At 46.7% G+C, this 17012-nt stretch overlaps 1 protein-coding gene across 10 annotated transcripts in view; it reads right to left on the reverse strand.

The window, feature by feature from the left end:
* The window catches only part of LOC125466670 (endothelin-converting enzyme 1), a 294487-nt gene that overhangs the window by 19201 nt on the left and 258274 nt on the right, over window positions 1-17012 (reverse strand). For all 10 annotated transcript variants that reach the window (XM_048561509.2, XM_048561512.2, XM_048561507.2 and 7 more), the window contains 6 exons: window positions 12259-12369; window positions 9981-10079; window positions 9109-9186; window positions 6187-6290; window positions 4137-4247; window positions 1926-1993 (listed from right to left, as the gene is read on the reverse strand). In XM_048561509.2, coding sequence (XP_048417466.1) covers window positions 1926-1993; window positions 4137-4247; window positions 6187-6290; window positions 9109-9186; window positions 9981-10079; window positions 12259-12369 — 571 coding nt within the window. The remainder of the gene's footprint in view (window positions 1-1925; window positions 1994-4136; window positions 4248-6186; window positions 6291-9108; window positions 9187-9980; window positions 10080-12258; window positions 12370-17012) is intronic.

A 17012-nucleotide genomic window follows, 5' to 3' on the forward strand; every position in this document is an offset into this window, starting at 1 on the left:
ATGAAGCTACATATCCTAGCGTGGCACATCCTTCGTACTCTCAGCCTTTATCATAACAGAGGTTATTCAGTAAGTCAGCTGGGGTAAAGTTTCTGTCGCTGGTTCTCAGCGTGCCTTCAGTGGCCAAGCATGACCTTTGACCTCGTGGACATCCAGCTATGTGATCATACAGCTCATGACAACAGCACTGGATCAGTTTCTTTTTGGCTCGCTCCAGATACTGTTTGAAGTCATTGGGCTCAGAGAAAGCAACTGTTAAAGGAAGTAGAAATGAATTCTCTTGTTTTCTCTCTGACTCACTGCAAGTGTAGCTAACACAACCCCCAACACACACACACACAAAACAACAAACCTCTTCCTTACTAATGTTCAGACACATTGGCGTTTTAGCACTGCTGTCTCACAGCACCAGGAGCCCTGGTTTGATTCTACCCTCTGGCAACTGTCTGTATGGAGTTTGCACATTCTCCCCGTGTCTGTGTGGGATTTCTCTGGGTGCTCCAGTTTCCTCGCACAGCCCAAAGATGTATAGCTTAGGTAGATTGTCCATGACTAAATTGCCCATAGGGTCCAGGAATGTGGGCAGGCTTGGTGGATTAGCCATGGGAAATGCAGGGTTGCTGGGATAGGGTGGGGGCGTGGTGGGTTTGGTTGGAATGCACTGTGGTGGGTTGGTGTGCAGTTGATGGCCTGAATGGCCTGCTTCCTCAGTGTAGCAATTCTGTGAGGATTCTATAACATACGTTCACCAACAGGGGGCACTGGATGAGAAACTGTGTCCTGGCTGGGATCAGTACTGAGGCCTAAATATTTCACCTTTTAGCATTTAGTGTCATGTCAAACTGGGCAAACTACATTAAGTTAACTCAAGGTGGTATAGACTGTGGACAGGATTTAGTAGGTGATTGGTTGGTTTTTAATGAAGGCTTGAAGATGAACAGGAAGAGGCCAGATAGTCCCTGAACCTGTTTAACCATGCAATTAAATAATTTAGGATTTGCATCTGAGCTCCGTTTATTTGCCCTAGTTCCTCATCGGCACCATTGACAAGTTGCACTACAGCAACTATTGAAGTTCCTTAGGCAACACCTTCCAAATTCAAGTTCTCTAAAAACCTGAAGGACAAGGGCAGCAGATACACAGGAACACCACCATCTTCGAGTTCCCCTCCGAATCCCACACCATCCTGACCTGGAAGTGAATCGCTGCTCCTTCATCATCATTGGGTCAAAAATCTGGAATGCAGTCCCTAACGGCACTATGGGTCCACCTACAGCAGATGGGCTGCAGCAGTTCAAGAAAACAGCTCCTCATCACCTTCCTAAGGGAAAGGGATGGCAGGATGGTGGGGTATGGGGGGGTGGGTGGTAGGGGCAGGAGGAGGAAAAGGTACAGAAGAACTGGGTTTCCCTGATTCCTAGTATGGAGAGATACTTCCTGACATCAGAGAAGATCCAATTTGTAAGTTAGGCCCCTAGTTCTGGACTCCCCTACCAGGCAAACTCTGCTATTTGGGCCTAAGACGTCAGCTTCCACCCCACTCCCCCTCCCGCCCCCACTCCCCCACCGCCAGATCTATGATGCTCAGGAATATGGAAATCTTTCTGTAACTAACATGCGTTGGTATCAAAAACAAAGTTGCTGGAAAAGCTCAGCAGGCCTGGCAGCATCTGTGGAGGAGAAAACAGAGTTAACATTTCGGGTCTGGTGACCCTTTGCCAGAGGACCCGAAACGTTAACTCTGTTTTCTCCTCCATAGATGCTGCCAGGCCTGCTGAGCTTTTCCAGCAACTTTGTTTTTGTTCCTGATTTACAGCGTCCGCAGTTCTTTTGATTTTTATGAGTTGGCATCAGTTCCTCCAACAACACTTCAAACTGCGAGAGATCCTGACACAATGCAAAACTCAAGTTTAAAATCTCCATACCTTGATCATCAAACGCATGTGTTAGCTCATGGCCCATAACCACTCCAATTCCTCCAAAATTTAGAGCCCTAATAATAGAGAAATAAGTCTCATTAGTTGTTCCAGTCTTGTTAGCTGTTGCACTCATTGCCCAATGTCACTGACACAGCCCTGGCTTATGGACTGTTTGTAAACATCCACATGGAAGCAAGTTTTCTGGCTACCGAAGAACACCCAGAGTGGGAGCTCAGATATTTATCCCCACAGAGTTCATACACAATCCCAACAATCACAGTTACAGCTTTACCAGCATTGGCAGAATCCTCATCCTCAGAATCCTCACACCTGATAACTTAGACATTTCCACCACAATTCAAAAAGGACAGCAAGAAGGATGGGCATTAAGAGACCCTGACAGCATTAAACAAAAAGTGAGTTAAGTAAGTGGTCTAAACAATTTCAGTTAACACCAAGAAAAAAATCTTGCCATTTCAGAATTGGAGGAAAGTTCTTGCCAAGTAGATCAGTACGCCCAGTAATAGCAAGTTCATCGCATCTGGGCCTGTGTGGCTTTTGGATTCAAAGCAGGTCCAGGATTCACCAAATGTTCTTGTGAATGGAAGGATCCAATTCAAACTTTTTGTTGAACAAAGATAGGTTGTTGATTAGAACAAAATCATGAACCTGAAGAGTGCATTTTTCAAAACTAAACACGGGCACCTTCAATGTCCAAAGTCAAACAACTCATGGGTTGTTGTTAAAATAGCCTGTGCAAGTTAAACTTTCTCCTATAGTTGTGTAGGATGGGTTCTGATTTAGGCAGATGCAGGAAAACACTCCAAAAGCTGTAATCTGTAGGGCTGTGGACGAAGCAGATGAGATTAAGTTGCACAGCTATTTTTCAGCTAGTACAGACAAGAGGGGTAAATAGTCTCCTTCAGTTCAGTAAATGTCTACTTGCGCAAGGGGAAGCCAGACAAAGGGACCCAGCAGTGACCAATGGTCCCTCCTTTATAAAGGAATATTGGCTTGGAGAGTACGCTGCCTGTCCTGAGGAGCTGGCAAACCCTGGTAATAAAGACTGCAGCCTCTCAGCCCTGCCTGTGATTTCAATGAGTTTTGGCTGAAATCCCATGTGCCTTTTCACTGAGGTCTCTGGGGACAGTTATGTCCCAGGGCACCTTTCCAACTTGGGAATGGAACCTGAATAGAGGCCCCGTTTGATGTCCAGAGAGAGTTCTCTATTTAAATTGCAAGCCTCTGTACTTTCTGTCCTCTTGGGGACTGACTTTACAGTCATGTCAGCTTTTTGAAAGCAGTCAATTCCTCTGTTTCCTGTGACTTTGTTTTAATTAGTTCCACATAAATGCTCCACATTTACAGCAATTGCTGGTCTAAATGCAATGATTTATCAGAGTTGCAGTCATACATTGAAGAGATGGAGGCCTGGGTTTGATGGGCCCACCTAATGCATGTACAGCGAACCAGCCCATCTTCAATTTCATCCCTTTTAGTCAGCAAATTCATTCGATGTGACTTCTTCACCAGAAACCGTCATTTATCATGAGACTTTAGGAAAACAAAGCTCACAAGGTGTTTGAAGCTCAGTTCCCAGTTGTTAACCCTTCCCTTTGACAATCATAGTGTGGGACCCAGCCCCATAAAACAGAGGGGACTGCCTTGAACAGATTCTCTCAGCCCTGGGGTTGGGTCTTCACCAGGATGACACTGTCTATTGAGGGAATTCACGAGAACATTGCACAGGCTCAGTATCGGAGCTCTGTTCCTTTATTCCACAACCAGGCCACACAGGATCCTAAAACAGAAGTTGTTGGAAAAACTCAGCAGGTTTGGCAGGATCTGTGAAGAAAAATCAGAGTTAATGTTTTGAGTCTGGTGATCTTACTTCAGATGTCTGGATCCTGTTTTTTGATTTGGCCGGGCACGTGGTTCATCTTTGAATTTTCCTCCTCTCGCTAGGGACCTGAATTTATATCATATTGTATCAGGTATGCAGCACAGACAGGTCAGTCCATTGTCAATGAGTGTGCTCCACATGAAGCCTCCTTCGACACATTTCCCCTCACCCTCTCGACACAGCCATCTACCCTTTCCTCCCTCATATTACAGCTTCTCGTTAAATGGATCTATTCATTTCCACCTCAACAAATGGGTCAGTGAGTCTGTGGGCGAGCCAATTATCACTGTAACACACTTGATGTAATGACTTACTTTGGGTAATCCCTGGTGTAGAATGGAGCCTGCAGAATTCCAGCTGGGAATACAATCTCATTCTTTGTCGGGGAGTAGTAAGCATTAACTGTGGGAGGGGTCATGCTCCACCTGTTGGGGCAAATGCCACAATTAATATCAAATAATCACTCAGTAGTACAGAACTTAAACATTACTGCAAGGAGATAAGAAGCAGAAATTTCTTGTCTTCCACTCATCAGCATTGAGATGCAAGAACAATAATTTTGGAATATAACCAACAATTTATCCATGATTCTCCACGTTAACCCTAGTCCAATCAGTTTGCTCCTTTCCCTCATGCTGTACAAATTGTTGGTTCCTTTCTGGTGTCAGTTTTCTTGCATCCCTGTCCTGATGAATACAAGTTGAAGCCACACCTCTTTCTAAAATATCACGGGAAACTTGACTTCAACATCAGCACGAGAAATGCAGAACGAGTCTGTACTGTAAAGAAATGCCTTTTCTGGGTGTAAGCTCCTGGTTACAGAATATGTCTGAGGAAAGGTGGCAGAGTTGGATGTCAAACTGGTGAGGACTGAAACTGTTTAACACAGACCTCAGCTGCTGTTTGCATTGATTTTGTGCAGCCACTAGAGGGAGCAGCTAGCACAGGGTAAAAGGCTCAGAGATAGTAGGAACTGCAGATGCTGGAGTCAGAGATAACACTGTGTGGAGCTGGAGGAACACAGCAGGCCAGGCAGCATCAGAGGAGCAGGAAAGCTGACGTTTCGGGTCACTTCTGAAGAAGAGTGCCGACCCGAAATGTCAACTTTCCTGCACCTCTGAGGCTGCCTGGCCTGCTGTGTTCATCCAGCTCCACGCAGTGTTATCGCAGACTAAAAAACAGCAGGTTCTGTTGACTTAGTCTGAGTAAGGACCTCCTTGCATAACCTGTCCTAACTGTTAAACCCAGGTCCCCATCAACAGCCTGCCCAAGTACAGATTTCTCTAGTTCAGGGTAGATTCAGCCAGTAACATTTACTCCAAGGCAAGGTTGCTGAATTTAAATAGCACCTTTCGAATATGCAGAATGTCCCCGAGTGCTTACAGACAACTAAGTACTTTTTGAAATAAAGTCCCTTATGATTATAATGTGATATCTAATTTGTGCACATTAGGATCCTGCTAACTGGGATATTGTATTTTTTAGTGGCACTGATTGAGGGATTGAATATTCATCAGGTTGCTGCATGTAAACTCCTTTGCCCCCCCACCCCCCCCCCCACCTTTGGTCTTTTACATCTACCTGAGAGAGGAAACAGGGTCTTGTTTTATTGTCAAATCTAAAACATAGCACCTCTATAGCACAGTGCAGCACTCCCTCAGCACTAACCACCGATCTCCAACTTGACCTGAGGACACTGCCCATTGGAAGCAATTTTGTTCACTCTCCAAACAGCAAGATTTACTGTCGATGGTACAGAACAGATAGCAAGCACTGAGGAGATAATAGGAACTACAGATGCTGGAGAAACCCTTCAGGTCTAGGCCCAAAACGTCCGCTTTCCAAGATGCTGCTTGGCCTGCTGTGTCCATCCAGCTCCACACCTTGTTATCTAGCAAGCAATGGGAGTTCTGTTGTGAGGCTCGAACCTTCATGAGGGAGGTCAAATTTGAATTCTAACCTTCGCTTAGCTGTAAGGGGTTTGTACAATATTCAGAGGTGGTGCGGGCAGTGAGGGAAGACTGTACGTGGGCAGGGCACCTGTACCATGACCAGCCTCCCACAACCTCAGATTGATGTCAGGGTAACCACACCACCTATACAATCACTAACCAGTGATCCCTGCTGGACACTGCATTCAACTGCAGGTTAAACTGGATGGCCCCACCCTTGTACTTAGTAATGAGCCAGCCCTCACAGACTGATGACCCCCTCAGGCACGGGTGGCTGCTTCCAGTAAAACCTAGCCATGCCAACATGGACAGGTTGGGTCAAAGGGCCTGTTTCCATACTGTATGATGCTGTGACAGCACAGCAGGCTATGGGATTGGGCAGAGAACCTTTGGAGAGCTGTGGATTACTCACTGATCCTTATTGGGAGGCTTCCGCAGTTGATCAGCTGTTACTCGAGCAGAGAAGTTATAGAACTGGAGAACGTTCTGGAAGTAGAGGTCAGGAACCACTTGGTACTGTGTGAAAACAAACAATACTCACTCAGCAAGTACTCAACTCCTCTCGAAACAATTCTTTGTGAGGGAGCCGACATCCCTTTCCATCCCAGACGGAGAGATTGCTGGATTACTTCCCACTGACTGCTTTTCAATCCACTCAAAGGCTGGATCTGCCATCTCTTCATCCACAGAATCTATTGGTCCCCATCGAGAGCTCCAACTGGAATCACAGCCTTTTTGTGATGAGTATCTCACTTTTCCAAAACCCCTACATGTTCGCTCACTCAACTCCTTAAACGCTAATGTTGCACCCCTCCCAAAACTTAAACATTACTGCAAGGAGATAAGAAGTGGAAATTTCTTGTCTTCCACTCATCAGCATTGAGATGGAAGAACAATAACTTTGGAATATAACCAACAATTTATCCAAAACTGGGGGCACTTGTGGTTCGGTGGTAGTGCCCCTACCTCTGAGCCAGGAGGCCCGGGACCATCTCCAACCTGGTCTGCTGTGCAAAAGCATCTCTGAACAGCTTGCTCATTAAATATCTTCGCCCCCTCCCATCCCCACAATACTGTACCTTTTCTCCCCCACCCCGCCCAACTCCATCTACCCTTTCCAATCTCTTTTCCTTTTAAATATTCCAATCAGATTTCACCTCACCCTCTAACGTTTGCGAAGCAGGGGGGAGGCAGTGGGGATACACTGGATCTAATCATACAGATTGACAATCTGAACTTTGACAAGGAGGACGTAATTTCAAAGCTTGCGATAACAGGAAGCTCTGAAGCATCATCGACATGTGAGGTACAGCAGTAAATGGGGGCTTGGGATTGGTCAGAGGGGCTCAGTTTCATGGATGTCTGTTCAATGAGACAGATGTAGAAACACAGGAACTAGAAGCGGGCGTACACCCATTCAGCTGATCAAACCTGCTGCACCACCCAACATGATCCTGGCTGATTTTGCATCTCGATGCCATATTCCCACATTCTCTCTATACCTCTTTTAAAATCTAAACATGTATCAGTCTCTTTCTTAAAGATATTCAGTGACTTGGCCGCCCCAGCCTTCTGAGGTAGAGAATTCCACAGGCTTCAGGTGAAAACACTTTTCTTCATCTCAGTCCTAAATGACCCATCCCACATTCTGAGGCTGTATCCCCTGTTTCCAGACTCCCCCAACCAGGGAAAACATCTGTATAACCCTATCAGAATTATATATGTTTCAATCCAATCCCCTTTCATTCTTCTAAACTCTAGTGAGTACAGTCTGTCCAGTCGAACCAATCTCTCCTCATGGGACAGTCCTGCTATCCCCAGTGTCAGCTTTGTGAGCCTCTGCTGCACTCCTTCTACATCAGTATATCCTTCCTTAAGTGGAAGCCCTGTGCTGTGCCAGTTAGTAACAAGCCCATCCCAGTTTAACAAGCCCCTGCCCTACTTTTTCACCTTTGTGTATCAGGGAAAAGCAGGCAAGGATCAAAGGTAAGGAAGATGGGCCCTTTCTCCTGCCAGGGACGTCCCAGTCTATGGGTTCATGGAAGAGGACGGCCATTTTCTCCAAAAGCAGGTGGGGGACGGCCAGGCAGAGAGGGGAGGGCACGATGGGTAAAAGGCATCAAAGGTAATTTCCAGATAGGAAACATTCCAGTAATCTGGAACGCATAAGCTGCTGACATCTCACCGAGCAGGAGAGCCCCTCTTCGCTGAGGGGTGAGGACAGCGACATGAACCTGAACCAGACCCACAGCAGAGGGTAGTGCCTGGGGGAACTGAACTTCGTGACAACATGCCACCTGTAACCACAGGGCATGGTCAAAACCAGGAAGCTGCTGTGTGTGTCATTGCTGTTTCAGAGGAGAGTTGTTCTGCTTCCTGACTCTCTACTCGTATTGAGTGAAGCCCAGGAGAAAGAGGAGGCCAGTCTGTCTTATGGGCCTTCACTTCATGTTGGGCTGGGACTGGCGCTCGAGTCCAGGCCTCTCTAATGAGTATCACAAGTAGAAATCCAAACAGAAGGACAGGCACCAGTCCAAATTCCACCAGGCCTGGTCTGGTAAAGCTGCCTATTTCACCAAAGTTTGTGTGTGTGAAAATAAGGTCCGTGCCTGGGTGTTGGGTGTCAGGCGTGCAATAAAACCCTCAGCTTCATTACACAGTTCCAGCAATGCTTACAGCCCGTGCTGCCCTTTAATCATCAGTTGGCCACACATTTTGCAGACTGTCTGACCTTGCAACACAGATATCTGCATGGTTTGGGTGACGGTCACTCAACATTCACAGAGTGCTGGCCAGACAGGCAGGGCAGAAGCATGAGGAGTGCTCCCCCTTGCTGCAGAGGTCAGAATGCAAGGTTACAGTCTCAGAGTAATCCATCACTACCGTGGTGTGGAGGCACGGCTACACTACATTCAGAGGGCTCTGATCTTTGGAATTCTCTGCTCCATGGAAACTCAGCTGCTTGGTATATATTCAGGACAGAGATGGACGGCTTTTGGACATTACTGCTGGGATCAAATGAGATGGATCAATAAATCCTGCCACGACCTAATCGAATGGTAGTGCAACCTTGGGTTTAGATGTAGTAGATGCCTCATAGTGATAAAGACAGATACGAGAGTACATAAATAATCTGTACTTCTGCCTCACTGCATGTGTATCACTGTTATGCTCTGGGAGATTTTGTCCAAATAGTTGAACAGCACAGCATTGTTTATCTGGGAGCAACTTGCAACATTAATACTGCTCAAACTTCCCTCCTTATTTGTTTGCTTGCCAGCTAACTCAGTGCCCCTCGCTCTGTTTCTCCTGTCATCCTAAAGCATTGACTTACATCACTGAAGAGTTTATCCAGCTCCTTAGGATCCATGATGAACTTTGGATAGCCGATCATGTCGTAGATTGAATCAGCCTAATGCGAGACAAAAGCACAATGTGAAACAAGGAGTGGTGCTGAATACGGCATTCTGCAAACAGCTGATAGCAGCGTTATCATATGAACCAGAACCATTGCTCCCCTGGATTGGCGGGGCGGGGGGGGGGGACCCTCTCACTGGTACTGAAGGAGCTTGCTTGCACAAAGTCAGGTTGAGCCTATGAATCAATGGTTGAGGTACAGATGGGGCTCCTCAGCTGTTAACTGTGTAGATGATGGTATGCGTGGAGCGTGTTCATTATATCTGCTCGAGTAATCATCTGCTGAGACTTTTCAGGCTTGTGTGCTGCAGTGGCAGTATCTCTGCCTCTGGGCTGGAAAGTCTGAGTTCAAGTCCTGGCTGCCCTGGAGGAGTGTTATAACATATCTCAATAGGCTTTTTAAACTTTCAATAACATTTAATGTTCCCCCAAGGTCGAATCTTGTTACAGTGCCCTTTTAAGAGGTTGTCACCAATTAATTTGTTTAATTAGTTTCCTACAAACAAACTTGAAGAGGCTTTTCCTGTTTGCCTGTGCCTCCCTGGTGGCCTGGACAGATGGTGCCCACTGGCACGCCATTGAGACTGGTGAGCACCATAGGAACTGGAGTACATCACCATCACCCTCAAAAATGATATATCAATGCAAATTTCTTAACATTCCTTTGGAACCTGTTTTCTTTAGTCACAGACGGTTGGCAACAGTAATCTGCCCTCTTGGCTCCATCCTGCCTGTGGCCTCTCGCGCTATTCCACATGGTTATGCTGTGGCTCTCTGAAGTAGCATTACCTTTTCCTTTGCGGATTGTTTGGTCTGGTCATCCATCCACTTGGTTTGCTTCAGACTCTCCTCGAATGCAGCTTTAATTTCTGAAATCATCTCTTCTGCCTGAGGAACAAGACCAGGATTCAATCCATTGCTCTGTCCCACACAGGAGATAATGACAACGCTACAAAGTACAGGATTAACATGGCTGCCGTGTTGCCTTGTATTAAGGGTTTGAAGGGCTTGCTGACACTGAGCGCTGAGGAGGAAGTGGTCCATGTCCAAGTAAAATACTTTCTAAACATCTACTTTTGTTCTTAAACTCGCCTCTCTCCTTTCTGACTACAGCTGAATGGGTTATGGAATCATCACAGAATCCCTGCAGTGCAGATAGAGACCATTCTGTCCATCAAGTTCGCACTGATCCTCTAAAGTGCATCCCACCCAAACCACTCCTACACCCTATCCTGGTGACCTCACATTTATCGTGGCTGAGGCTCCTATCCTACACATCCCTGTGCACTATGGGTAATTTAGCACGGCCAATCCACTTAACCTGCACCTCTTTGGACTGTGGGAGGAATCCCATGCACACACAAGGAGAACATGCAAACTCCTCACAGGCATTTGCCAGAGGGTGGAATCAAACCTGGGTCCTGGGCACTGCGAGGCATTGGTGCTAGCCACTATGTCACCCCTTCTGTAGCCTAATCAAATGTGATGCATTCTGCAAAGAACAACTCCCCAAAAGTCTGTTCACCATCAACAAGTCAGGAGTGTGATGGAATATTCTCTGGATGGGTGCAGCTCCAACAACACTCAGGAAGCTTGACACCATCCAGGACAAAGCAGCAGCTTGATTAGCACCACATCCACAAGCACCCACTCCCTTCCCTTCAGTGCACAGTGCTTGTTTTTGAATGCTAATCGCTGCAATAACTTACCACAACTTCTTCAACATCTCTCCCAGAGTTTTACAAAGCAACTTTGTCACTTTGCAGAAGTAGAATGTAGTATATACGAATCAAGGCTGGCTCTGGTATCCAATAAACTGAGGCTGGTTTTTGGCCAAAACTCCACTTTCCACATGCACCCTATACCCCTGACACATCAGAGACCAAAGCACTGTCTGTCTCAGTCTTGAATGTATTTATTTAACAATAAAGTGTCTGCAGTAGAGAATTCCAAAGGCTTTGGACGAACACATTTCTTGTCATCTCAGATCCAAATGATCCAAGGGGCCCTGCGTTTGTGATTCCTCTGCCAAGGGGAAAACAACCTCTCAGTGTCTACCCTGTCAAGTCATGTCTGTGTCCCACTGTCTTTTGAACCTATTACAATTAGTGTGTAAAATGCCTGAGAATTGCGAGAAGCGTTCACTATCTATTTAAAGGGTGAAGTGATAAACAAAGTAAATGTTGAAATACAACTTAAGGAGTGGGGTTTTGTTGCCACATATACCGTAATTCCTCTTCAAAGTCTTGGTAAAATGAAATAGCTCCAATGTATTTGATCATGTCAGTTTAATTCTGCCAACAAGATGAACTTGTCTCAGACTGCACTGAATAAACCTCTCTTCAGCAAGTCTTTGATGATTGAAGTACATAGGGCAGTGAGATCTACAGTACACACTCCTTTAGCATAGAGCTCAGGGAAGGGGTCAGCTCTGCTCAAGGGAAAGCTCTGCTTTGTATGAGCCTAGTGATGACACCAGCTGAAGGTGAGTGGCCTTTCTCCCAGGCCCCATTCTAAAAACTAACCTTCCACAGAACACCCCGATAGCTCTAGTCAGACAGAAATCTCAAACACAGAAATGCTGGAGAAACTCAGCGGGTCTGACAGGAGAGGGAAACAGAGTTAATATTTCGAGTCTAGTATGAGTCTAGAATGACTTCTTCAAGAGTCATGTGACTAGAAATGTTAATTCTTCCTCTCCACAGATTCGGCCAGACTTGCTGAGTTTCTCCGACATTCTCTGTGCTTTTAAAGTGGGATTTGAGGGAATGATTAAATGGCTCTGCTGCGACTTTGTAAAGGTTTCTATTTCTAGTGGATGATACAACTGAGCAGAGGGTGCAGCTGGAGGAATTTGAGGGACTGGCTTGCACATGCACTCAGATGGAGGGAGAAGCATGATGAACCAACGGTAATTTATGCTGTCAACGTTGGCAAATGCTCTGTTAACAGTTTCCTCGTTATTATTGTGACCACAGCTTTATATGAAAAATAAGCTCTAAATTAAATCTAGACTCAGAATAGTCCTCAGGTTCTTGGTGATGAGAATGAGCTGCTCTCAACTTACGATTTGCTTGCTGTCCTCTGCAAACGTCGCTTTGACAAACAGAGCTCCGAGCGAAAACCCGAGGGTACCATCTGTGTCACTGACACATGTCTTCCATCGAGTGTCACATGTCTAGAGGAGGGGAGACATAATCAGAGGGCAAGGTTACAGCAGGTCAAGAAGATGAACACAGAGAGACAGAGAGGGAGAGAGAATGAGAGAGAGAAAGAATGAGAGAGAGAGAATGAGAGAGGGGGGGGAGGGAGGGAGAGAGAGATGGAAAGAGACAGAGAGAGAGACAGACAGAGAGAGAGAGAGAGAGAGAGAGAGAGAGAGACAGACAGACAGAGACAGAGAGAGAGAGAGAATGTCTAAGAGAGAGCGAGAGAGAGAGAGAGAGACAGAGTGTGTCTGTCAGAATCTAATTGCTGGCTCCTGCCCTGGGACTGACACGGGTTGAACCATTTCCTCCCGGCTATGGTCCCAGTCAGACTCTGCTTCTCCCCGAGACTGTACTGGAGTTCCCAATGCTTCTGTTCTTTGATACCAGAGTCAATCCAGTTTCACCCTTTCAAAGCCAAACAAAAACTGTTGGAATTCTACCACCTGTAATTGACTCAACAAGAAATTATGCTCATAATTTACCTTTACCCAGAGAGCATGGGTGGTTTGATCAAACTGACAATATGCAAAAACACTTTGTAGTTAGGATGAAGCCAATGGGAGGATGAAGGAGAGACAATGGGAACTGCAGATGCTGGAGAATCCAAGATAATAAAGTGTGATGCTGGATGAACACAGCAGGCCAAGCAGCATCTCAGGGACACAAAAGCTGATGTTTCGGGCCTAGACCCTTCATCAGAAAGGGGGATGGGGTGAGGGAACTGGAATAAATAGGGAGAGAGGGGGAGCGGACCGAAGATGGAGAGAAAAGAAGATAGGTGGAGAGGAGAGTATAGGTGAGGAGGTAGGGAGGGGATAGGTCAGTCCAGGGAAGATGGACAGGTCAAGGAGGTGGGATGAGGTTAGTAGGTAGGAAATGGAGGTGCGGCTTGGGGTGGGAGGAAGGGATGGGTGAGAGGAAGAACAGGTTAGGGAGGCAGAGACAGGTTGGGCTGGTTGTGTGATGCAGTGGGGGGAGGGGACGAACTGGACTGGTTTTGGGATGTGGTGGGGGAAGGGGAGATTTTGAAGCTTGTGAAGTCCACATTGATACCATTGGGCTGCAGGGTTCCCAAGCGGAATATGTGTTGCTGTTCCTGCAACCTTCGGGTGGCATCATTGTGGCCCTCCAGGAGGCCCATGATGGACATGTCATCTAAAGAAATGCTACACTTGCCCCCACACCTCCTCCCTCACCCCTATCCCAGGCCCCAAGATGACTTTGCATATTAAGCAGAGGTTCACCTGCACATTTGCCAATGTGGCATACTGTATCCATTGTACCCGGTGTGGCTTCCTCTACATTGGGGAAACCATGCGGAGACTTGGGGACCGCTTTGCAGAACACCTCTGCTCAGTTCGCAATAAACAACTGCACCTCCCAGTCGTGAACCATTTCAACTCCCCCTCCCATTCTTTCGATGACATGTCCATCATGGGCCTCCTGCAGTGCCACAATGATGCCACCCGAAGGTTGCAGGAACTGCAGCCCAATGGTATCAATGTGGGCTTCACCAGTTTCAAAATCTCCCCTTCCCCCACCGCATCCCAAAACCAGCCCAGTTTGTCCCCTCCCCCCACTGCATCACACAACCAGCCCAGCTCTTCCCCTCCACCCACTGCATCCCAAAACCAGCCCAGCCTGTCTCTGCCTCCCTAACCTGTTCTTCCTCTCACCCATCCCTTCCTCCCACCCCAAGCCGCACCTCCATTTCCTACCTACTAACCTCATCCCACCTCCTTGAGCTGTCCGTCTTCCCTGGACTGACCTACCCCCTCCCTACCTCCCCACCTATACTCTCCTCTCTACCTATCTTCTTTTCTCTCCATCTTCGGTCCGCCTCCCCCTCTCTCCCTATTTATTCCAGAACCCTCTCCCCATCCCCCTCTCTGATGAAGGGTCTAGGCCCGAAATGTCAGCTTTTGTGCTCCTGAGATGCTGCTGGGCCTGCCGTGTTCATCCAGCATCACACTTTATTATTTAGGGAGGATGAAGCAGACAGGTTGTATAACAGAGGGCAAGGTTACAGCAGGTAACCTACAGTTCTCTGCCAGCACCAAGTGCTGTCAGCCCCAAAACTACATGTAGTGGCCCCCCCATCAAAACAATTACCTGACTGGCTTCGGGCCTTTCTTAAATTAGATCCCAATTTCCCACCCAGTGCATTACAAGCACCTTGGGGCACAATCTACGTGCATTAGGGTCTGGCTTGAGGCTACTTAAACTCTTACTATGTAAGGATTGAACTTGTGACACTAAAGTAGATCAGCATCAGCTTTAGTAATCCAGCATACCCAAGCAGAAACTTTTCTTCCAGCATTATTGCTCTAGCAGTGATCTATTCTCTAGACACCCTGTCCTATCACACAGAGCCAACATCAGAATCCTAGAGTAACTTGCACTGTAGTTGTAAATCAGGGCACACTGCAGTCAATGTTGTAGTCCGATCGGCTAATGGAAAATATTGTTTCAAAGTGAGATGGATCGCATTGATTTGAATGCTGCAAAAACAAAAATCAGATATTTTGGAATTGCTGCTGAGGTTGAGTTCTTCATTCAAATATATTTTGCCAATCTCAGTGGGGCAGCGCTGGGGAAGCACTTTGGACTGCAAATCCGAGTTCCCTCTCCTTTTCAACCTCCTCCACGCGTCCCCCCAACACATTCCCCGCCCCCCCAACAATACCACCCCCCAGATATGATGAGGACAGGACTGGTACAAAATAGTTTAGGACTGAAAGGTCATACTGAAATAAAATCAGAAACTGCTGCAGGAACTGAGCCAGTCTTAAAGAAAAATCATATTAGACTTGAAATGTTAAATCTGCTTCTCTCTCTTGACAGATGCTGCCAGACTTGCTGAGTGTCTCCAGTGCCTGCAGGATTTTGCTTTTATTTGAGACACTAGTGTTGCTGAAAAGTTACAGCTGCGAATGGGTGCTTCAATGTGCAAACTCTTTCTGAAATCAGTACCAACAGGACAGGAAAGTTGCTGTGGTGGTGCCAGGCCATTAAAGCTGTTATCTCATTACAGAGAGATGACTGCTGGTGGCTTTACCTGAGGGCCACCACACCTCAGGAGACGAGAGAGTTTGAGAAGGAGAGCCCCTTCATTGTAACGTCAGTCGACGCGGGGGATTGAGCCTGCACTGCTGTTATCACACCACTTTGTGAACCAACTGACCAGCCAACTGAGCTAAACTGAATCCCCAACAGGAAAGGGCAGAAAGCGAAGAATAAGTAATTGGCGATGGGGGCTTGTTTTTCACATCCTGTCATGGAATGTGGGCCTCACTGGACAGACCAGTGCTTGTTGCTCATCCCTTAGAACATAGAACATTACAGCACAGTACAAGCCCTTCAGCCCTCGATGTTGTGCCAACCTGTCATACCGATCTCAAGCCCATCTAACCTACACTATTCCATGTATGTCCATATGCTTATCCAATGACGACTTAAATGTACCTAAAGTTGGCAAATCTACTACCGTTGCAGGAAAAGCGTTCCATTCCCTTTCTACTCTCTGAGTAAAGAAACTACCTCTGACATCTGTCCTATATCTTTCACCCCTCAATTTAAAGCTATGCCCCCTCGTGCTCGCCGTCACCATCCTAGGAAAAAGGCTCTCCCTATCCACCCTATCTAACCCTCTGATTATTTTAAATGTTTCAGTTAGGTCACCTCTCAACCTTCTTCTCTCTAATGAAAACAGCCTCAAGTCCCGCAGCCTTTCCTCGTAAGACCTTTCCTCCATACCAAGCAACATCCTAGTAAATCTCCTCTGCACCCTTTCCAAAGCTTCTACATCCTTCTTATAATGCGGTGACCAGAACTGTACACAATACTCCAAGTGCGGCCGCACCAGAGTTTTGTACAGCTTCACCACAACCTCTTGGTTCCAGAACTCGGTCCCTCTATTAATAAAAGCTAAAACACTGTATGCCTTCTTACAGCCCTGTCAACCTGGGTGGCAACTTTCAAGGATCTTACATGGACACCGAGATCTCTCTGCTCATCTACACTGCTAAAAATCTTACCATTAGCCCTGTACTTTGCCTTCCGGTTACTCCTACCAAAGTGCATCACCTCACACTTGTCTGCATTAAACTCCATTTGCCACCTCTCAGCCCAGCTCTGCAGCTTATCTATGTCTCCCTGCAACCAACAGCATCCTTCGTCACTATCCACAACTCCACTGACCTTAGTGTCGTCTGCAAATTTACTAACCCATCCTTCTACGCCCTCATCCAGGTCATTTATAAAAATGACAAACAGCAGTTGACCCAACACTGACCCTTGCGGTACACCACTAGTAACTGGCCTCCAGGATGAACATTTCCCATCAACTACCACCCTCTATCTTCTTTCAGCAAGCCAATTTCTGATCCAAACTGCTACATCTCCCACAATCCCATTCCTCCGCATTTTGTACAATAGCCTATTGTGGGGAACCTTATCGAACGCCTTGCTGAAATCCATATACACCACATCAACCGGTTTACTCTCATCCACCTGTTTGGTCACCTTCTCAAAGAACTCAATAAGGTTTGTGAGGCACAACCTTCCCTTCACAAAACCGTGCTGACTATCCCTAATCAATTTATTCTTTTCT

This window comes from Stegostoma tigrinum, chromosome 28, assembly GCF_030684315.1.
Source record: "Stegostoma tigrinum isolate sSteTig4 chromosome 28, sSteTig4.hap1, whole genome shotgun sequence".
NCBI lineage: Eukaryota > Metazoa > Chordata > Chondrichthyes > Orectolobiformes > Stegostomatidae > Stegostoma > Stegostoma tigrinum.